Raw genomic sequence first — 19,997 nt, 5'->3', positions numbered from 1 at the left:
TTCATAACTTAATGTACATGGGGAGCTGAAGGACATTCACATGGCTTACTGATCAATTTGTTACACTTGTCCCATCATAAAGAAATCCAATTAACTTGTCTTTATTTAGCATGAGGGCATGAGTAGACATTCACTGCAGCCTTTTCTGGTCATAGACGTCAGTAGTTAGCCTGAGCCATTCTGTAATGCCACAGTCACAAGTGATACAATTCCACACAAGTATATAGTAAATCATTTTTTCATTTAATTTTCAAAAGAATCTCCAGTAGTTCTGATAGGGAATTCACCCCCTGTATACCTCTACAAAAAAAGGTCACAGTCAATACACATTTACAGCTGCATTCACACATACAAAATTGTTTTAGGTTAAGAAGTTATTTGGCAATTTCGTATGAATAACCCGTTTTGTTTTTAGTCTATTGCCATTGCCCCAACCAGTCGGAAAAAACAAAAGCCAGTAGTGTACAGAAAAATATTTACAAATCAAAAAGATTTCAAGGTGCTTCAGAATAGTGTTTGTGTTCTTCAAGATATGTACAACTGCCTATACAAGTATGTACAGGTGAATTCACTATATATAGCACAGGGTTCATTGCTGGGATATGGCTTTTATGGAAAGTGCTTTATACAGTACTTGGCCTGTGTGGGAGTGAAGGATTGCGAACACTGAAAATAAATAAGGGATGAGGGGGCTATGGATGAAATGGTAACCTCTTCAAAAGCTGAACAAGCTTATTAAGAAATATATACAAAAAGGTTTCCATTGCAGGGTCCATTCGTAACAGCTGTTTCACACATACAAAATAGTCACTTCCATAACAAACAGGGCAGGACGCGTTCAGCTTCTGGACTGGCTACCATCTGGAACCAAAATATCCTGTTGAAGCAGTGTAGACTGAAGGAGGATGGTGAATGCCAACCATGTATAGCCGGGCTCATGACATGTCGTCTTCTGTATTTACAACAGATATCTGGAGAGGGGAAACAGTGTATAAAGTGACATTTAAAAAGCACACATTTTCCTACAAAATGTTATGATAAAAGTGCATACCAGTCCTGTTAGGGGAACTCCAGGTAAAAGGAAAAAAAAAAAAACAAAAAAAACTAGCTGTCGAAGCATATAGCATTGCTTACCTGCCTAATGCAGTATTGAAGCTACCAAAAATCCATTTGTTTTGGGTTTTTTGTTCTGTATTATGTGGCTGTACTTCCTGGTTGAGCAGTTGTACACAGTACTACAGGTTCCAGAATGCATTTCTTTCCCACAGCTGTTCATCAGTCCCCCACCCAAATCTGTTGCAGAACATCTAGGCTGTGTTCACACATTGCAGTTTCATTGTTACTGAATTATCTGAATTATTTGCAGTACTTTATCATTTAGTTTTGGTCCCACCTACACAGCACACTGTTTTCTCTACCTGTAGTACAACAGCACACTGCTACTACCTGTAACAGCACACTGTAGTCTCTACCTGTAACAGATATTGGAATAAAGCAAAGAACTTTTTAAATAAATTTTTCTTTATCTCCACAGACATATGATGAAGCATCTTTTGTCTTTGACCTTGAGCCCCACAATAAGGACTTTATATCCTATGTAAGATAATATTGGATACTGTTTATGCCTATTTGTCCAGGTGGGATTGGCAGTGCCGACTGAGCTGTTTAGCATCATTTAATTGTGTTACTACATTTTTGTAAAGATGCTGCAGCACTGCAATGAGATACCAACATGTGTGAACATAGCCCTAATTTCACTGCAAACTTTTGCATCAGTGAAGTTGCAGCAGCTGCTCCTGTCACTCCTGTCTGCTCAGATTTAGGGCCCTATTCCACAGTAACTAATCGGCCCCATTTGGCCAGATTCAGCCGATTGTCGTTCGGTGAAATGAAGAGAATGATCAGCCGATGATAGTGTATTCGGCTGATCGTTCATTTAGGGCCAGACCTAAAATAATCGTTCCCCCACCGTGCATCGCTGGGGTTGAATAGCTGTGCGCGGCAGGCGACTGACGATTTGACAAGCAGCAGCTGCCTACATTACTTGTCCAGGCTTCTTCTCCGCGCTGTCTTCATCCCCGGGTCCCGCGCGCTCTATCAGCCAATCACAGGCCGGGACCGCTGCAGCCTGTGATTGGCTGAGCGTGGCCTGTCAGCTGACAGGCCATTGTGAAGATAGAGCGCACGGGACCGAGGGATGAAGACCACGCCGAGAAGACCTGTAGGTAATGTATGATGCTGCAAGGACATCGGTAATGAGCCGTGGAATAGGCCCAGTAAACAAGCTGCGATCTAGCAGATCGCCGCTCGTTTACATCGTTGATCGGGCCCTCCTCAGCCCATGGAATAGGACCCTTAGACTAGAGGCTTGTCAGATTGTGAATCACTCAGGGGATCCAGCCGCACCTCCTGTGACATCACGCCCTGGCCTGTGTCTGTATCAGCCTGCGCTCAGCAAGCACACACAATGTAAGACAGGCATGGAATCTGTCTTGTGTTATGGAGGTATTGTAACCCAATATTAACTTTTGGTGCAGACTGGAAAAGGTCCAATGGTTGCTACAATTCAGACTTCCAGTATATGCTCAATCAGTAAAGGCAGGCAAGACAACTTATTTTAACTGGAAGAATGCCTGGGGTGGAGACTACTGGCCAAGTCACAGCCACTCAGCAGTTTACAGTAATTTAAAGTTCAAACCAAAGAATAAAGCATGGGGGTGGTAATAGGAGTTTATCCTGGATTTTGTCCAAGAGACAGCACCATGCCTGGTATTGCTGGTACTTAAATGAGAGATTCTTAACACTGTACCCCCCATGAGCAGAGAACAAAGGAGTATGTTATAATAGGGTGAACAATGCAGTCTAAATTTACAGAGGCAGACATCTAGAATTTCTGCCATTTATAGCCTCTCTGGTTTATGTGCAATAGCCATCTATTTGTTGTACAGGGACTTTCTTCTCTCAGAACTACATTCTAGCTCCTGCACCACATGGGGAAAGAGCTTTTCAGTTTTTTCACATTAACTAAAATCCTGTTTACATAAGGGCCTTAAGAGGACAAGTACCTAAGAAATCAAAGTGCTCATTTCTTAAGGCAGGGTCTCAAAGGGCAGGTTTATCAGGAATTTGAGCTTTCCCCAAGACCCCTAAGCAATTAGACCCACAGTGGCTTAAAAAGCAGTCACTGAAACCTCCGATACCATAAAGTTCTGTAGATTACCACATCACGTTAAAAGGTGGTCTTGTTTAGAAGACGCTCTGCCATAGTCCACTCGGAATTACTATAGGGAAGGTCCTCAGTAAGAACTGACCAGCGATAGTTGTGCAAGTAATTTCTTTAAAACCTAATCCCTGAAATGCTGTGGATTGGAGCTCCATGATAGCACAGGGGAGAGGCAGGCAAACACGATTCTTTATAACCTACCCAAGGGGGCACACCACCCAAACAGTACAAACTTGTTAGAAGTTAAGCTGATTAGCTGAGAACCCTTTTAACTAATGAAAACACAAGAGGTACAAAGCACTTACTGCTGGATATGTGTGTCCGACATTGGCACTGTGCCTTCCGATATCTATCGTGATGTCCTCTTCTGTGGTTTTTAAGTACACAGGGTTATCAAAATTCATGCTTTTCATGTTCTTCCGCTGCCAGTTCCGCCACATAAGGTAAGCTCCTGTTGCTGCCATTACTAGTAACACTACAGAAAGATACAAAAATAGTGTTTATTCTATACTCATCCCAAATTTAAGAGTAACAAGGACATTTCTATAAAAAAAAGGTATACTCCAAATGCTTAGTTTAATGCTCCACAGTGATACTTACAGATTGGAAGAATTGCCCAGGCCGCAGATGCACCCTTGGTGGCATTTCCCTCATATAAAGTGGTATTGCTATTGACGTCTACAATTAGGATACAGAAATATTGTAAGCGATACAAGTGTAAGAAGCACTTAATATATTGCAAAGCCCACCATCCATGTGCATGGGGTAAAGGAGAGACACAGCCGCTGACAAAACATATTTGGCTGATGGCTACTGAAAGTGTATGGGCACCTTTAGTTTTAATACACTAAAAGATTAGGCGATGTTTGACTTTCACAAAGTACAAATGCTGATAACATTTAAAGAACAAATTACTTGGAAAATGTCAGGCTATTGTGCAAAGTTACTTTGCATAGAACACAACATGTACATATACAGATGAAGACAAATTCCACAAAATGCCCCCCCCCCCCCACCACATAATGAAAATGAGACTTGAATTGAAACATGAGAACTGTGGGTCCTCCAACTGACAGCTCTACAGTCATTTAACAGTATTTTTCCATTACCGCATTACATATGAGAATTTGAAGAAAATTAAAGCTGCTGCTTGGGGTAAAGGTTGATGGACTAAGATAAGATTTGTTATAGAACAGCAGGCTTGAGAATTTGGAGGGAAGTTAGTGTACTAGTTACAAGACTTGTCCACTGCCTAGGAATGGACTATAGAACTAACACGTGGCAGATATATGTACCCAAACCATGCCTATAAACTTTATACTAAGCACTTACCCCCTGGAAGTGCTTTATGAGGATGTAATCCTGTAGGGATTGTAGTATAGTCTTCTTTACGGCCTTAAACAGATGAAAAATTTAATTTTTGTTTATAAAGCGCCATATCTGTTAGTTATCTGGGATAAACAAACCTCACAAGTAATAAAATAGAGGCTGCGGCCATATATCATATCAGTGCTAGTAAAATGGTATGGTACAACATGATGCCAATAGAACTTTAGTACTACAGCTAAATGCAGCCAGCCATAATGTACACTATATGACACCAACAGAACCAAGGACATGGTTTTCCCCCACAGTTTCGATAGACCTGATGCCAGACTGCAAGACACATTGAAAGACTTTGACAATGAATATATGTACACCAACATGAATGGGGTTTGAACACCAAAGCCGTTAAAGGAGTTATCCAGGTTTAAAAAAACATGGCTGCTTTCTTCCAGCAACAGCACTAGTCCTGCCCTCAGTTTGGGCACGTTTTGCAGTCAGGTTTTATTGAAGTTATTGTAGACAACCATCACCGCACAAACTGGGGACAGGGTGGTGTTTTTAGAAGCCGCTGTGCCTTTTCTAACCCTAGATAACCCCAAGTAATTTGGTTCTTAAAATTAGGTACACTTTAAAAAAAACACGTGGACCCACAAGAACATGACTACATGACTGTACAAGCTTTAATGCAGAAAAGTTTCAACTCTGGAAAACTGAGGCTTTATATCTCTATGAAATTCTTTACATCTTACAAATAAGGTTGTGTACACAAAAGTTACACTACAAAAATATCAAGACCAATGTTCAAAGTCTAGGATTTAAATTATGCCTTTAATCCGCAGTGAGCGGCGTTTGGAAAATCCCATTCACCAATACTGTAGTTTGCTGTGGATTCTGCAATATGTGAAGCCACTTATGCAGCCCTGAATACAGACTTAAGACACTCATTTTTTGAAACTAGACGTAATAGCACTAAGTCATTATAAAGACATAAGCTTCAAAACTGTAACTTTCAGATAATGTAGTGCACTTAACTGGCAGATTGAGTTTTCATAAGTTGACAAGCAACATGACTACTAGAGATGAGTGAACCCATGCCCTCTGCATTTGATTACTGGTGGCTGAAGTTGGATGGAGCGCTAAGGCTGCCTGGAACACATGGCTACAACCATAGTCTGTATCCATGTTTTCCAGAACTCCCTAGGGCAGCAGCCAACAGTAATCAAATGCAGAGCATGCTTTAGGTTAGCTCATCTCTAATGACTACCCATTACTGCTCTAAGGGTTGTAAAAGAGGGGTTCTACCATTTAAATAGCAACTTCTTAGGGTAAAAACTACATTGAGATCAGTTTGGTCAAAATTGAGTACAGTTTACTTCCACGGATGTGCTCCCGACATTCTGCACCCACAGCAGCCTCCGTGATAGCTGATAACCTACATGACATGTTCCTCCGACTGTAGAGCAGGGGCACCTGGGTGGCCCATAGCAGTGGTGCTGAACTCTACTGGAGTATAGGGTTTTGTTTTTCACACCACTAGCAGGCAGTCTTTTGAAAGAGTCAAGAACCCTTTTAAAACTGACCGCGTTTGCATAACGTACAATATTTTACCTTTTCTACAACTCCGGTCATCATACAGTTGAAAGCCATCAGGGCACATACAGGTATATTTTGGAGATCGATCATTTATCTGTGGCGCAGGCAAACACAGATACTCACATCCGCCATTATCAAGTCTCTCGTTACACCAATTTTTTCCTGTTAGCAAAAAGGACCTTAAATTACTATTCTACAAGATGAATTCAATATTACCATGCTTAAACTTTAATACAAAATTAACCAGGAATGGGAAGGAGCATATTACCAGGAGGCTGGATGAGTTCATGATAGACAATGATATCTTGAGCATCATTTAGGTTATTAACCAAGGTTTCCAATTCCTGTCCAGTAAACTTGTTGGCACCATAAATTGCTTTATTTTCACCATCTATCCAATAGACCTTATCCTAAATAAAAACAGATACAGGTATATATAGACACAGCTGATAAGTTTTATTTGTTGTATTGCCAAGTGGGTTCTCACCTCAAATATAGTAAGTGCTAGAGGATGGGCTAAAAACTCATAAGATTTCAGGATGATCCGTCGATCTTGTCCACTAAGGTCCACACTACAGAGTTGATGCAACTTCAAGTCAAGCCAGTAGAGACGACTTTTTACCAAATCTTAAAAAAAAAAAAAAAAAAGCCACCAAGTCAGATGAGCGTATATATATATATATATATATATATATATATATATATATATATATAAAAATATATATATATATATAAAAATATAATATAATGTGTTTTAACATTAGTAACACTTACCCAGCACAATGCCACTTGGTCGCTGGATGTCAGTGGTCACCAATTGTTGTCTGTCTATTCCATTCATTCCAGCCCTCTCAATTTTTGCCGGCTCTCCCCAGTCTGACCAATAAACAAACCTTAGAAAGGTAAAAATAAAATTTAAGTGGCACAAGTTATACAAGCCAAGTTGCCACAAATTGCACCAGAATTTTGGTATATTTCTAATAGTAGTTTGCTCCTGTGCTAAAGAACACTGTATGAAGGAGCTCTAGGGGTACTTCCACACGTGAAATTTCAGCCATTAACAATGGTGAAATCTCCAGCAAATTAAGGATGTGTAAACATAACCTTGGATAACCCTTCTAAGACCACCACCCATCTTTTGGCTAGAAACTAACTACTCCACCCCTTATTGAGGAGTGACATTCAGTCCACTATACATAATGCATAGAATTGAATGTTCGAGAAACCACGAAGACCACTTTAGTGCAATTTTGTCCTTGTTCCCCCATTTCCCCTTCTAATAGGGATAGGTTTGGAGCAATCCCTTTTGGTCAAACCCTAAACCACTTGTGGGGGGGTGAAATGTATTTAATAAGTGTTATTGTACCTACCCAGAAATTGGATCAACAGCAATAGAGGATGGATCCTTTAAGTCAGAGTTGAACAAAATCTTCTGTTTAGACCCATCAAAGTTTGAAACAGATATAGTCTTTGATCCAGTATCTGACCAATAAATATTCTTGTAGACCCAGTCAACAGCAATAGCAGCAGGACTATTGAGCCCATCTATAACTGTCATATGCCGTCCTATACTATCACGGCTATCCACTGACACGCTAAAAACAAAAAACACAAAAACTGATTTTGGAACAAAAGTGCAACAAAACACTTTAGTCTATATTTGCCACTACAGTCATTCAAAACTGTGGTCTAGAGCAGTGTTTCTCAAACTGAGGCAGGCCTCACCAGTAAGGCGCCCCCTAGATGTTGGTGAGGCCCAGCTGGGGAGGCAGTTTTCATAAAAGTGACTGATCTGCACAGTCCTTTTGCTGTTTGCAAAAATCTCTATTTTAGCAACATTAATTTATTTTGTACTTTCTTTAATAGTATATAGAGCTTTGGAGATGGTTGAAAGGTAGCCCTAGCATTATTTTCAGCTTTTAAATAGACTTTCACCACAGATGGTGAGGCCCAGCCACCCTCTTGGTCAGTCTGGTGAGGCCCAGGCATTGCCTTGGTCTGTTGGGTGAGGCTCCAGTAGAAAAAGTTTGAGAAGCACTGGTCTAGAGCATTGGAGTCTGCCTAGGAACAGTTGAACATTTTCTGCAATCACCACTCACGTGCTAGTGACTATCAAGTTTTACGGAGGTATCCCATCTCAGGATACTTTTTCTTTTTTAATTTAGAATAGTGCATGGTCAGTGCACCATTCATTTTTTGAGGCTGTTGAACATTCAAGAGTTAAATGTCCCCACAAAAAGTGGACTGCTTGCTGTATACCATTTATTTTGGGGCTATTGGCCCCTTGATTTTTGGATTGGTGGGGGGGGGGTCCTAACCATGGAACTGCGGATCAGGGACTACTTGAGTTGGGAACACTTTTAAAGACCACCAATATTTCAAAGGATGGTCATTTGACTGCTAAAACAGGATTACCAGATAGAATCTGTATGCAGTTTATACTACTGGTGACTGAACAATAGGAGGGACAACCCAATTCTTACCCTAAAATATTTAAATTGTGAGCTCAGGCAAATTTCATTTTCACTGTTACCCTCTATGAGGGGAAAATCTGAACATATTTCATCCATTCCAACTTACTGTGAGGGTTTTAATAGTTAAACAGAAGTCTGGGAAGGCAACTTATTACAATAGTATTTCTGCTAAAATGGTTGCCTTTACAGGTCAATATATACATATACACATATTACACACACACACACACACACACACTTGTGATAACCATTTAAATATTCCATTGTAATTAGCCCAGCCCAATTGGCCTGATATGGTTCCCTGGAGCAATGTATAAAGCTCCTGCAGCAGCCGCGGCACATACCGACCCGGCTGCAGCAGGAGCTTTATACCGGGAAAAAATGACCTATTCCCCTGGCTCATTACAGACACAGGTGGGGAAGTAGTTATCTGGGCCGCTCCCTGCCCATGTCTAGTCACAGCGCTCTGCCTGTCAGCACGCTTGGTGGAATAATTGACAGGCAGAGAGGCCAGTAACAAACCTCTGCCTGTCATTCATCCTCTCAGAGCGTGTTGGTAGGCAGAGTGCTGTGACTAGACACGAGCAGGGAGCCGTCCAGAAGACTACTCCCCCGCCCGTGTCTGTAACGAGCCAGGGGAATAAGGTATAAAGCTCCTGCTGCCGGTATGTGCCACGTCTGCTGCAGGAGTTTTAGACATTGCTCCGGGAACCATATCAGCCCAATTGGGCTGATTTGGTTCCCTTTAAGTCCCCATCAAAGTAGAGACATACCGAAATATTGATTTTTGAATGGTGTCAGCCCAGAAGAGATTCTGTCCAGAGATATCAGCATCAAGTGCTACTGGGTTCCGCAACTGCTCTACTATGTGGATGTACTCCTTCCTCTCAAGTCCAAGTTTACGGATATCCCTATGATTTGTGAAAATGAGGCAAGGTTCTCTTCCTACAGGGGAAAATATATTTTAAGCATAAAATGTAGAAAAACAAGCAACACATTTTTCTAGACACATGGAGAAAGTCAAAGGAATCCCAAAAAAACCCACAACTTAAATCACCAAATACCCACTGCAACATACTAATGGCAGTCTTCTAGGACTCACCTACTGCCTTGCAGACACCGGTTGAAAGATCCATTTGATAACCTTTGCTGCATTCACACTTATAACCTCCTTTTAGATTGACACATATCTGACTGCAAATCCCAGGATTTTGACACTCATCAATATCTGGAGAAAAATGAAATTGATCAAGAAATGAATTTACATTGCATCAAACTGATTGCTGGTGTGTCTAACAGAAATACCTTATATAGGAAGACTCCATCTGGTTAAACATTAAAGTCCCTCCATTTCTAGTGAACATCTAAAGACTAGAGATGAGCGAACCTCGAGCATGCGTGAGTCCATCCGAACCCGAACTTTAGGCATTTGATTAGCGGTGGCTGCTGAAGTTGGATAAAGCCTTAAGGCTATGTGGAAAACATGGATATAGTCATTGGCTGTATACATGTTTTCCAGACAACCTCAGCTTTATCCAAGTTCAGCAGCCCCAGCTAATCAAATGCCGATCGTTCAGGTTCGGATAGACTCTAACCCGGTTTGCACATGTGGGAAAACAGACTGCATATGGGTTATTAAAACAGTCCAAAACCAGAGTGCTGTATTTTCAAGCTATTTTTTTTGTAGTTCTTTGTTAGAACACCAGAGTTATTTTCTCACCGAGTTTTAAGCATCCACTTGAGGAACAATCTGGATGCACGTGTCAAACCCATAGTCTTGGCCACCATTAGCATATTTTTGCTGTGGCAGCATTTAGCTATTGTGGTATCTTACCATGGGTGTTCTTTCATGTGCACCTGTCACAAAAGCTCTTTACTCCAGGTTAAGTGGTGATGTTTTTTTCAGTTTTACCACAAGAGGTCAGTGTTTTATATGTATGCTCACATGGTACAGCTGAAGCTACAAAAGGGTTATTGTTTTGAGTACCATGTGCTTTTGTTGACCTATGGGAGATGCTCTTTTTCTTGCACACATTCCTTTCCACCACTCACAGGGTAGACAACATCCCCTGTAGGAAGTTACTTGGTGGGAGGAGGTGTAGCGTTAGTTCTACTTAGATTCTCGTGGGAGAAGGATGCACAGAGCAAAAGTCCCTGCTATAGCCAAGCCAGGGCCAGACTGCCAGGACCCTGGCAGTTCAGCCTACACAGTGTTCAGTGAGTTGGTGAAGACTTGTGTATGCAGAAGCAACCAGAGACTCAGTTCTTTTAGTCTATCTACTATATGTATTATGCAGTGCTAGACACTACCAAGGGAGAAGAGTCGGGGGAAGGGAAACCAGTGCAAGTAAACCGGGAAACCTCGGACACTTAGCTTCACCCAGGTAACCAAGGCTGGGGCTTGTATCACCCCAGTAGGATGAGCAGATTAACACTGTAGGGCAGAAGGTGGTCAAACTAGTCTGCACACTGGTACAAGTATTTCTCTCTCTCTAGTATTCTCCCAAAGTTACCATCTTCTACTCATTCAAGCATCTCCATAGCACAGCCAAAGTTTAGGCACTTTAAAGTGACACTCACCTTTTTGCATTCTGACATCTCTATACAGGTGTAAAGGGTAATTTAAGCGTTTTTCATACCTTATTTTATATCATACGTCATTGTGCTTGTTCAAGTAAAAAGTCATCTTTTATCAACTGCAGATTGTGTTTAGTGTGCGGGGCCTCGCGGCATTAGCACCACTTAGCCCCGCCCACACCACCACAGTTGGCCCCGCCCCCTCACCGGCCATTGGAACAATGGTGCAGTTGTGGGTGGGGCTAAGTGGCGCTAATGCCACAAAGCCACGCCCACTTAATACAATCTGCAGTTGATAAAAGGAGACTTTACTTGAACACACACCATGACATGATATAAAATAAGGTATGAAAAATGCTAAATTTACCCTTTACACCTGTGTAGAGATGTCAGAATGCACAAAGGGGGTGACAGTGTCACTTTAAGCCTGTACAAAGGTTTATCTATTTGCTGCCGAAGTGTTCTGTATTATCCAGAGACTGTACAGTAAAAAAATTCTCTTCATCACTGGGACTCCTGGGTCATCCTTTGCTCCGCACCAGCACCTAAACACTAACCGTATACCTTGGGTTAATTTTTCCATTTCTGTAGGTGGCGGTACTGATAGTCCAGGTGGGTCGATTGCCACTCAGGACTACCGTGACAAGAGCCCAAGGGACCCATCACAGCCCGGTAGGTCACATTGGTGGTGGATGCTGCTGAATCTACCACTTTAGTCCTGCCAGCCCAAAGTGAACTGGAGAACCAAAAGGAAATTGTACTACAAGACTGATAAATGCTTTGTCCTGTATCAAACTTCACAGGGTTAACTATAACAGCAAAAAGTATAATCGCCTAAGCTGCAATCACCTGTTATGTCTAGAACCCATCTTGAGATTTCCTTTATATGCCACCTTCTTCTGAAGCAATGACAAGCTATGTAAATTGGTCCTTGTCCCCTTTGGGGCTCAATCTTAAGTAACCTGTGTGTCTTTGGAGTGTGGGAGAAAATCCATGCAAACTCCTTGCAGATTTTGTCCTTGCTTTGATGTGAACCAAGAACCTCTGCAAGGCAATAGTGCTAACCACTGAACCACCTTCATAATCAGTTATCTTAACAAAGTCTTATATAAAAATACACTAAAAACATGTAGACTAAAACTTAACAAATTTTATTAGATATGCATTAAAAACGATTAAAAGCATGGTCCAAAGATGAAGGTCAATAATTTGTGTAGGATACAACACATAAAATAGTGTGTTTATCAATCTGTGCAATGACACTATACCACTCACAATAAATCTGTCCTAAATATAATATAGTGGCACCTATCTGCCTCCCCGGTCTCTACGCGTTTCTCCCCTCTGGGATCAGGAGATCCAACAAAAACAACCAGGTCAGCAACAGGGTTAATGCTGCCACTCTCCAATGTCACTAAAGACAATGCCGGACCAATGAGAAAAAGCACTGAAAAAGTAATAAGTCAACTCGCATGTGTAAAGGTACACATTCTGTCCAGTGCATTAATGAAAACAGGCTCAAACGAGCCACTCACGATCCCCTCAGACCGGTGTCTGATCTCATGCTGTGGTACCGAGATGAATTAAGATACCAAAATGTATTTAAAAAAAAAAAAGTGATTTGAACAGAACTGACTAACCACTACATTGGATTCCAGTGCAACCTTGTTGTTATGAGGCCCTCCTGCAAATCCAAAGACTTACCTCCACATGTTTTTCTGTCTATCAGTTCAAAGCCAGCTGGACAGTCACATTCATAGCCAACCACCAAGTCACGGCACAGGTGAGAACAGCCACCATTATTCACTAAACATTCATTTAAATCTAGGAGAAATAAAAAAAACACATTGTTTTACAATATGCAAGATAACCTGATCTAATAACTAGCCTACTAGTTATTATACCAACTACAAAAGTCAGTTTGACTGCATTCCGTAGAAGTACATTCAGAAAGATTCAGTGTGTCAAAAACAGCCAATATGACAGCGTAAAAAACATGACGAAACCTTAAAGATTCCCTTTTCATAGTAACTAGTATTCCCGGAACATGTGATACTTAAAGCAATTTTAACTACCACCATAGATGATTTGTGCCAGGAAAGCACAACTATGTTCCCAAGACCTTAATGGAATTGAGAATGATTGTGTACCTGAAGGCAGAGCACTAAGTCATGGCCAGCTACTGACGTTTTAGGCTATGTTCCCACAGTGTTTTGGTCAGTGTTTTGCAACCAAAACCAGGAGTGGATTACATACACAGAGAGGCTATGTTCTCACACTGAAATTGAGTGGATGCTGTCATTTAATGAGTGGATGCTGTCATTTAATGGCAAACTGCTATTTTAAGACAGCAGTATCGAAATCGCGGCCATTTGCCATTAAATGGCATCCATCCACTCAGTTTTGGCAGTGTGTAAACATAGCCTGTGGTTTCAAATCCACTCCTGTTTTGGTTGCAAGAATACTGTGTGGGAGAGTAGCCTTAAAGTGGCTGCACTAGTTTGTGGGCATATTGAAAGTGGTGCAGATTGTACTAAAACCATGTGTCCATGTAGTTATAGGCCTGATCACAGCAGCCACCCATGAACTCTTCCATGGTCTCTATAGCACATTTCATTATGAATTGCAATGTGATTAACTGGTTGAATAAAGGTGGTATTTTTAGCTTGGTTATCGAAAAACATAAGCTGCTTACTACACTCCTTTGCAGGTTCGTCACTCCAGTCTTTGCAGTCGTTTTTCTGGTTGCAGACCTTGTGTATATCAATACATTCCCCAGATTTGCACTTGAATTTTCCAGGTCCTGAACACTGATTGACTGAAGACACCAGTCAGTACAAGGGAAATGAGGAAGAACCATGAGATAGGCACAGATTGCTTTTTCTGGACAGACATAACACTGCAAATAAAGCCACTATTATGTGCCCACCATTTTTACAGCGAATTTCATCAGTGCCATCAAGGCAGTCTCTCACACCATCGCATTGCCTAGTACCATGAATGCAGTTTCCATCGTCACATTTAAATTGATCTGGCTGGCAGGTACGGGAAGCTAGAAGTGGAGCAATAAGTGGAAAAATAAAAGTAGTTACTCATGGTGTTCCAGTCATGAAATACATACAGCCAAATCACAGTAGCTATAGTAGCTAATAAGTATGGAAGTAATTGAATTTTTAATCAAAGTAAGTTACAAATCTATATAAAACTTTGACACCAGTTGATTTTTCACTGGACAACCCCTTTAATAGGTCAGTGAAGGGAGACAGGAGAAGTGATTTAAAACCAAACACTTACGACAGTTCATTTCATCACTCTTATCCTTGCAGTCTGCATCACCATCACAGCGCCATTTCTTGTGAATACACTCTCCAGATCCACATGGAATCTCATTGGGTGAGCACCTCTGAGGCGGGACTGGTTGACGCCCACACTGTTCCAGAGACTCATCTGAGTGGTCTGCACAGTCTGCATCATCATCACACACCCAATTCAGAGGTATACAGGAAGAGTTCTTGCACTGAAATTCATGAGAGCCGCATGTGGGAGGGGTGCAGTTTACTTCATCACTACCATCACTGCAATCTTTGTGACCATTGCAGTAAAAGCTACTGGAAATACAGCGACCATTGGAGCAAGTGAACTCAGCTGGACTACAGGTCACAGCCCCTAGGAGGGGGAAGAAGGGGGGAAAAAAAAAAAAAAAAGTTTAGCTCAATTGTGCTTTCACATAGTAAGTTATGCAGAAGTGACCCAGATCCCTTGGAGATTCTGCAAGCACATGCTAAATTACAGTCGCATCCTCCCCCAAACAGCAAGCAATTTAGGTAGGGTTAGTGAAGCTGGAAACTGAGGGGAGCAGAGGGGAGTGCACAACTTAATAACTAGCACATGTATTGTGTCAGTCTATATACACATGTACCTAGAGTTCAAATAGAAAGGGGGAAAAAAGGAAAGGGGGAAAAAAGGAAAGGGGGAAAAAAAATTAGCCTAAACACAAACTTATGAAATGAGCAAGCGTGGAAAGGCAGCTTAGAAAAGCTTGCAAATTCTTAATGAACACATTGCTGCATTTTGTGGTGCTGAACCAATGTGTTACTAAAATCGTCCTATTTAATAAGGGACTAGTGAGTGTCCTAATTTTAACCCCCAGCTAGATGCAATCCCAAGGGAACAGCTACATATTTCACATTGTCGCCAAGTCAGCTGAGTTGTCTAAGAATATTTAAAAAGCCATGTCAGCAAAATCATTTTCCACTTCACCGCCATGCTGTGACCCCGCTGGCAGGAAAGACAGCAAAATAAAGGTCTGGTTAAATTGCTCATTTTTTGCCTGCTTGTAAGACACTCACACCACCCCAAGTGCATTCACCTGGTTGGGTTTTGTTCATATGTTTAACACCTCATAAGTAAAATTAGTAAGTTAGGCGCATGCGGACCACCAATTCTAATGCTAACAGCTCAGTCATTCACTTACGACAGTTCTCTTCATCCTCTGCAGTGTCACAATCCGCTTCACCATCACAGAGCCAAGAGATAGGGATACATTGCACTGAGCGGACCCCACAACTGAATTCAGTCTCTTTGCACGTTCTCATATCTACAAGTAGTTTTATGTATTAATACCACATTATATAGGAAGGCTAAATATAAGGCACAGGAACAAAACTGGCAAGTTTGCAGTATATTGGTAAATGTTGACAAGTTGTAAAGTCACTAGCCAAATATAAACACTCAAATCCTTGGAAGGTTTCAATCACGTAAATGGATCTTTTACAATGAAGACTATTCTAGCACATAATAGTGCTACCTCTCACTATTTGTTTTATATGCACTTATAATCTATTATGAAAATACCCATGTGACTAAAGCCGTCCTTGCTTCAGATTTACTAAACTGTTGTAACTGGGCTACAGGAAAGCAGTGGACCCTTGACTAAAAGGGGATTTAAACAGATAGTACTGTAGCATAGACCATTCATTAGCTTAGTGCGAAATGAAAGTAAAGAACTCAAAGCCAGCAAGCAGCAAAACAGGATAGCAAGGAATCAAAAAAAAAAAAAAAAGTTGTCAGGCTTGAGAGTTGAAAGCTAAATATTTAAGAGCAAGCGGATTTATGAATGTTGCATTTGGGAAAAGGAAAAACAAAAAATAAATAAACTGACTAACAGATGCCGTACTTGTTACGGTTCTAATAGACTCCACTGACTTACAGGTATGTCGAATTTTTTTTAACTTACTATATAGAATAGTGCAACAAAGCCTTGATTTTTAGGATTGAATAGTCTGCTGCAATTCAAGTTGCAGGCTGCTAACACGGATAGCAGTTAGGTCAAGGAGATATGTTGTGCCTTTTATTCATCCGTATTTCGCCATTAAGTAGAAAACCGCTTTTATTCTCCTGTGCTGTGTCAAAGAGGCTTTCCAAAAGTCCTGAAATTTCTCCTCATGCCAAGCTTGACCCTGCATTGAGCTCAGCAACTCAACCAGTTGAAAGGAGTACTTAACTTAGTATGGTGCTGCCCTTATAAACCTCTTATCCTTCTCTTCACACTCCCATGCTAGACCGTACAGCAACACCAGGTCCCCGCTGATCGCAGCCACCTCCACTTCTCAGCAGTAACACACGCAGAGCCAATCACTGGCCGTAGTGCTGTCCAGTCTCACCCAGCGATTGGCTGAGAGCTGCCACTGCAGAGACAAGCATGGAGGTGGCTGCTGGAGACATCACAGAGACACTGTAAAAAGTTAAGATCTTTAATATTGTGTGCAGCACAAGATCAAGAGCTAAGAGTGCCAAGTAACTCTTAAAGCAGACTTAACTAAGCTGGGAAATGGGTGGGGGAGGGAGCAAAGAGGTATTCCAGCATGCAGCCCGCCAGGAGCTTTGGAAAGCCTGACACTTTGAACAGGAGAAAAAATACAAAACAACTATTTTTCTATGGTATGGAAGCACAATTATACGAAGGCATTATGTGTCTTTGACTTAACAGTGTCAGTAAGGAACATGAATTGCAGCTGTAAGATTCACTTTAAGTACATGTTATGCCAAGCAGTCACCTAACCTATTCCTGATATAAATAGCGGGCACCAGCCTTACACTTCAATCATTAATCTAATGTAATTTGCAGAGGTTTCATAGTAATTGTTAGGGCCGTTGTAACAGACATTCAGCACACAGCACCACTTACAGCACAGCTCCGCAGTTTCATCGGAACCATCCTCACAGTCTGGGTCCCCATCACACCGCCATCGCTCCGGAACACACTGGCCAGTGCTGCATGCATAATCCGCCTCCGCACAGGTTCTCTTTACTGAAAAAATTAAGGACAAGTTTATGGCTTAAAAGGTCATTCTTGTTTGGATCATGTAGCAGGATAAGCTTTCAGACTCCCAGGAGGTCTGTAGTCCAGTCCTAAAGCAATCTGTATATGGAACTGCAGTTCCGGACTACAAACCTGCTAAGAGTGGGGTCAAAGTACAAAAATGAAACAAATCTAACATGAGAGGTTACTTTCAGATACGCCTTTAAGGGAGAGTTTGGATATGGCATACTTCTGCAGCATGCTCAATAAGCTACAGAAAAGGTTCACTTAGGGATGACATCCAGTGAATCTGCTTGCAAGCCCTATAAAGGCACTGCAGACTCCGCAGCAGAAAATTCAGCTATATGGGGCTTTAACATACTTGTTTAAATATAATACAAGTTCAGTAGTAAGTAGTAAAGAATGCATTAGTGTAGGACAGAAAATCTTATTTGTAACCACTAAACCGCCTATATAGTTTACCATAGAATCTTCTGTTCCCTTAGGCTGGTTTCACACCGCTTTAAAGGGGTACTCCAGTAAAGTTTTTCTTTTTTCAAAGCAGCGGGGGTCAAGATGCCCAAGATTTGTAATCTATTTTTTTTAATAAAACACTCCAGTCTTCCAGTACTTCTTAGCTGCTGTATATCCTGCAGGAAGGGGTGTATTCTTTCAGGTCTGACAATTCTCTGCTGCCACCTCTATCTATGTCAGGAACTGTCTAGAGCAGTAGCAAATCCCCATAGAAAACCTCTCCTGGTCTCCAAACTGGAAAGAATACACCACTTACTGCAGGACATACATCAGCTGAAAAGTACTGGAAGACTGGATATTTTAATACAAGTAAATTTAAGTCTCTGGCACCAGTAAATTTGAAAGAACACTTTTGCTGCAGTCTGAGGAGTTAGCCTTTTAATTTTTTTCCCCAAGTCAGTCTTTGGCAGCTTTTCTGGAGGCCAAAAAACCACCACACAAAACCAGTGTCTGGGAGCATCTTTAAAATTGCACCACTTGTCAATATAACAGAAGTTCTCAGATTAACTGAGTAAAACAATCGCTATTACACAGTTAAACTTACTACATGAACTTTCATCACTCCCATCTGAACAGTCTTCATCACCATCACACTGCCACAATGAAGTAATACAACGTCCATTCCCGCACTGAAACTGAGATTCTTCGCACAGTGTTTTTGCCCCTAAAAAAAAAAAAAAAAAGCAAAAAAAAAAAACAAACACATTTGTAACCTCTAAAGCAGGGATTTTCAACCTTTGAGCCGCGGCACACTTTTTATACTTAAAAAATCCCGGGGCACACCACCAACCAAAATGACACTAAAACAGTACATTATACATATAGTTAATATAGATTCTAAATGTATTTATACTAACTCAGTGTGAAACCTGGGGCTGTTTTCTTCTCCCCCCTGCTTCTCTCCACAATACTTCTCCCCCCTGTGCTTCTCTCCACAATACTTCTCCCCCCTGCTTCTCTCCCCCAAACTTCTCCCCTCTGGTTCTCTCCCCCATCCCCATGTTTCTCTCCCCCATTGTTTCCTCCTGTTTCACAGGGGTGCCATAGTTTGGGGAACTTTCCCCACGGCACACCCGGCCATGTGTTGCGGCACACTAGTTGAAAATCACTGCTCTAAAGAGTGTTATAAACAGTTGTACCATATTGATAGCTTTCCTTATGGCTCATGCACAGACCACTATGCTATCTATGGGAAGCTGGCAGCACAATCTCTGGTGTACAAGCAAATCCAAAAGTGGTGGAACTTCTGAGAACGTTACTGCATATGTTTTATGGTGAACATAGATGTTAACCACCAGAGATGGGTAATCTGGTATACAGCATGTGTGAACATTTTGATTGTGACTCAAGTCCATTGCAACAAGATACCAAAAACAGAATTATGGGTACAAGTTTTCCCAGGAAAAATTTACTGATGAGCCATAACGTTACACATCACAACCACTACACGATGAAAGGAGACCAGTTCTGTTCACTAGTGGGATGCTGACTGAAGATCTGACCAGCATGGATGCCACCTATTGGCACCCCACCAATTAATTACTGTGGATAGCTCTGCAATAAACTCTACCCAGAATACCCCTTTAGGGTACATTCACACTTACCGGATCCGCAGCTGATTTAATTTAAAACTGAACACCGCATCAAATCTGCTGCGGATCCTGTAGGTGTGAACGCACCCTTAAAGCTAATGCACAGCCAGCTAGTGACGTTTTATGAATGTTTTGTACATTGAGGGCTGCCATTGAGGCTGAGGCATTTTAACAGCAAGCCCCATGGACTATAGGCACAAGAGACAGTACCTGTCCCAAACAGATCTTCATTCTGTAGTCTTATGCAACAAGTGATATGGGCAGCATTAAGATCAAGCAAAACCTGAAACTAGTTTAATGAGCGTTTAACTTCACATGTTCTTATTTTGATTCTAATATCAGATTCTATTTTCTGACTGACCATTCTTGCCAGTTAA

At 41.4% G+C, this 19,997-nt stretch overlaps 1 protein-coding gene across 2 annotated transcripts in view; it reads right to left on the bottom strand.

Annotated features, from left to right (window-relative positions):
* Window positions 1–222: 222 nt before the first annotated feature.
* The window catches only part of VLDLR (very low density lipoprotein receptor), a 32,171-nt gene continuing 12,396 nt past the window's right edge, over window positions 223–19,997 (bottom strand). The window contains exons 2-19 of one of the 2 annotated variants that reach the window (XM_069961902.1): window positions 18,573–18,692; window positions 17,381–17,503; window positions 15,668–15,790; window positions 14,488–14,859; window positions 14,123–14,245; window positions 13,889–14,011; window positions 12,898–13,017; window positions 9,719–9,844; window positions 9,390–9,561; window positions 7,513–7,737; window positions 6,917–7,035; window positions 6,630–6,769; window positions 6,411–6,552; window positions 6,158–6,304; window positions 4,556–4,618; window positions 3,824–3,901; window positions 3,529–3,698; window positions 223–971 (exon numbers count right to left, since the gene is read on the bottom strand). In XM_069961902.1, the coding sequence (XP_069818003.1) occupies window positions 936–971; window positions 3,529–3,698; window positions 3,824–3,901; window positions 4,556–4,618; window positions 6,158–6,304; window positions 6,411–6,552; window positions 6,630–6,769; window positions 6,917–7,035; window positions 7,513–7,737; window positions 9,390–9,561; window positions 9,719–9,844; window positions 12,898–13,017; window positions 13,889–14,011; window positions 14,123–14,245; window positions 14,488–14,859; window positions 15,668–15,790; window positions 17,381–17,503; window positions 18,573–18,692 (2,522 nt within the window). In that variant the 3' untranslated portion in view covers window positions 223–935. The remainder of the gene's footprint in view (window positions 972–3,528; window positions 3,699–3,823; window positions 3,902–4,555; window positions 4,619–6,157; window positions 6,305–6,410; window positions 6,553–6,629; window positions 6,770–6,916; window positions 7,036–7,512; window positions 7,738–9,389; window positions 9,562–9,718; window positions 9,845–12,897; window positions 13,018–13,888; window positions 14,012–14,122; window positions 14,246–14,487; window positions 14,860–15,667; window positions 15,791–17,380; window positions 17,504–18,572; window positions 18,693–19,997) is intronic. The other variant, XM_069961903.1, reaches the window with a different exon arrangement.

Source organism: Dendropsophus ebraccatus, chromosome 3 (assembly GCF_027789765.1).
Source record: "Dendropsophus ebraccatus isolate aDenEbr1 chromosome 3, aDenEbr1.pat, whole genome shotgun sequence".
Lineage (NCBI taxonomy): Eukaryota > Metazoa > Chordata > Amphibia > Anura > Hylidae > Dendropsophus > Dendropsophus ebraccatus.
Note: the sequence above shows the minus strand (reverse complement) of the source record. Positions and strands in the feature narration are given on the sequence as shown.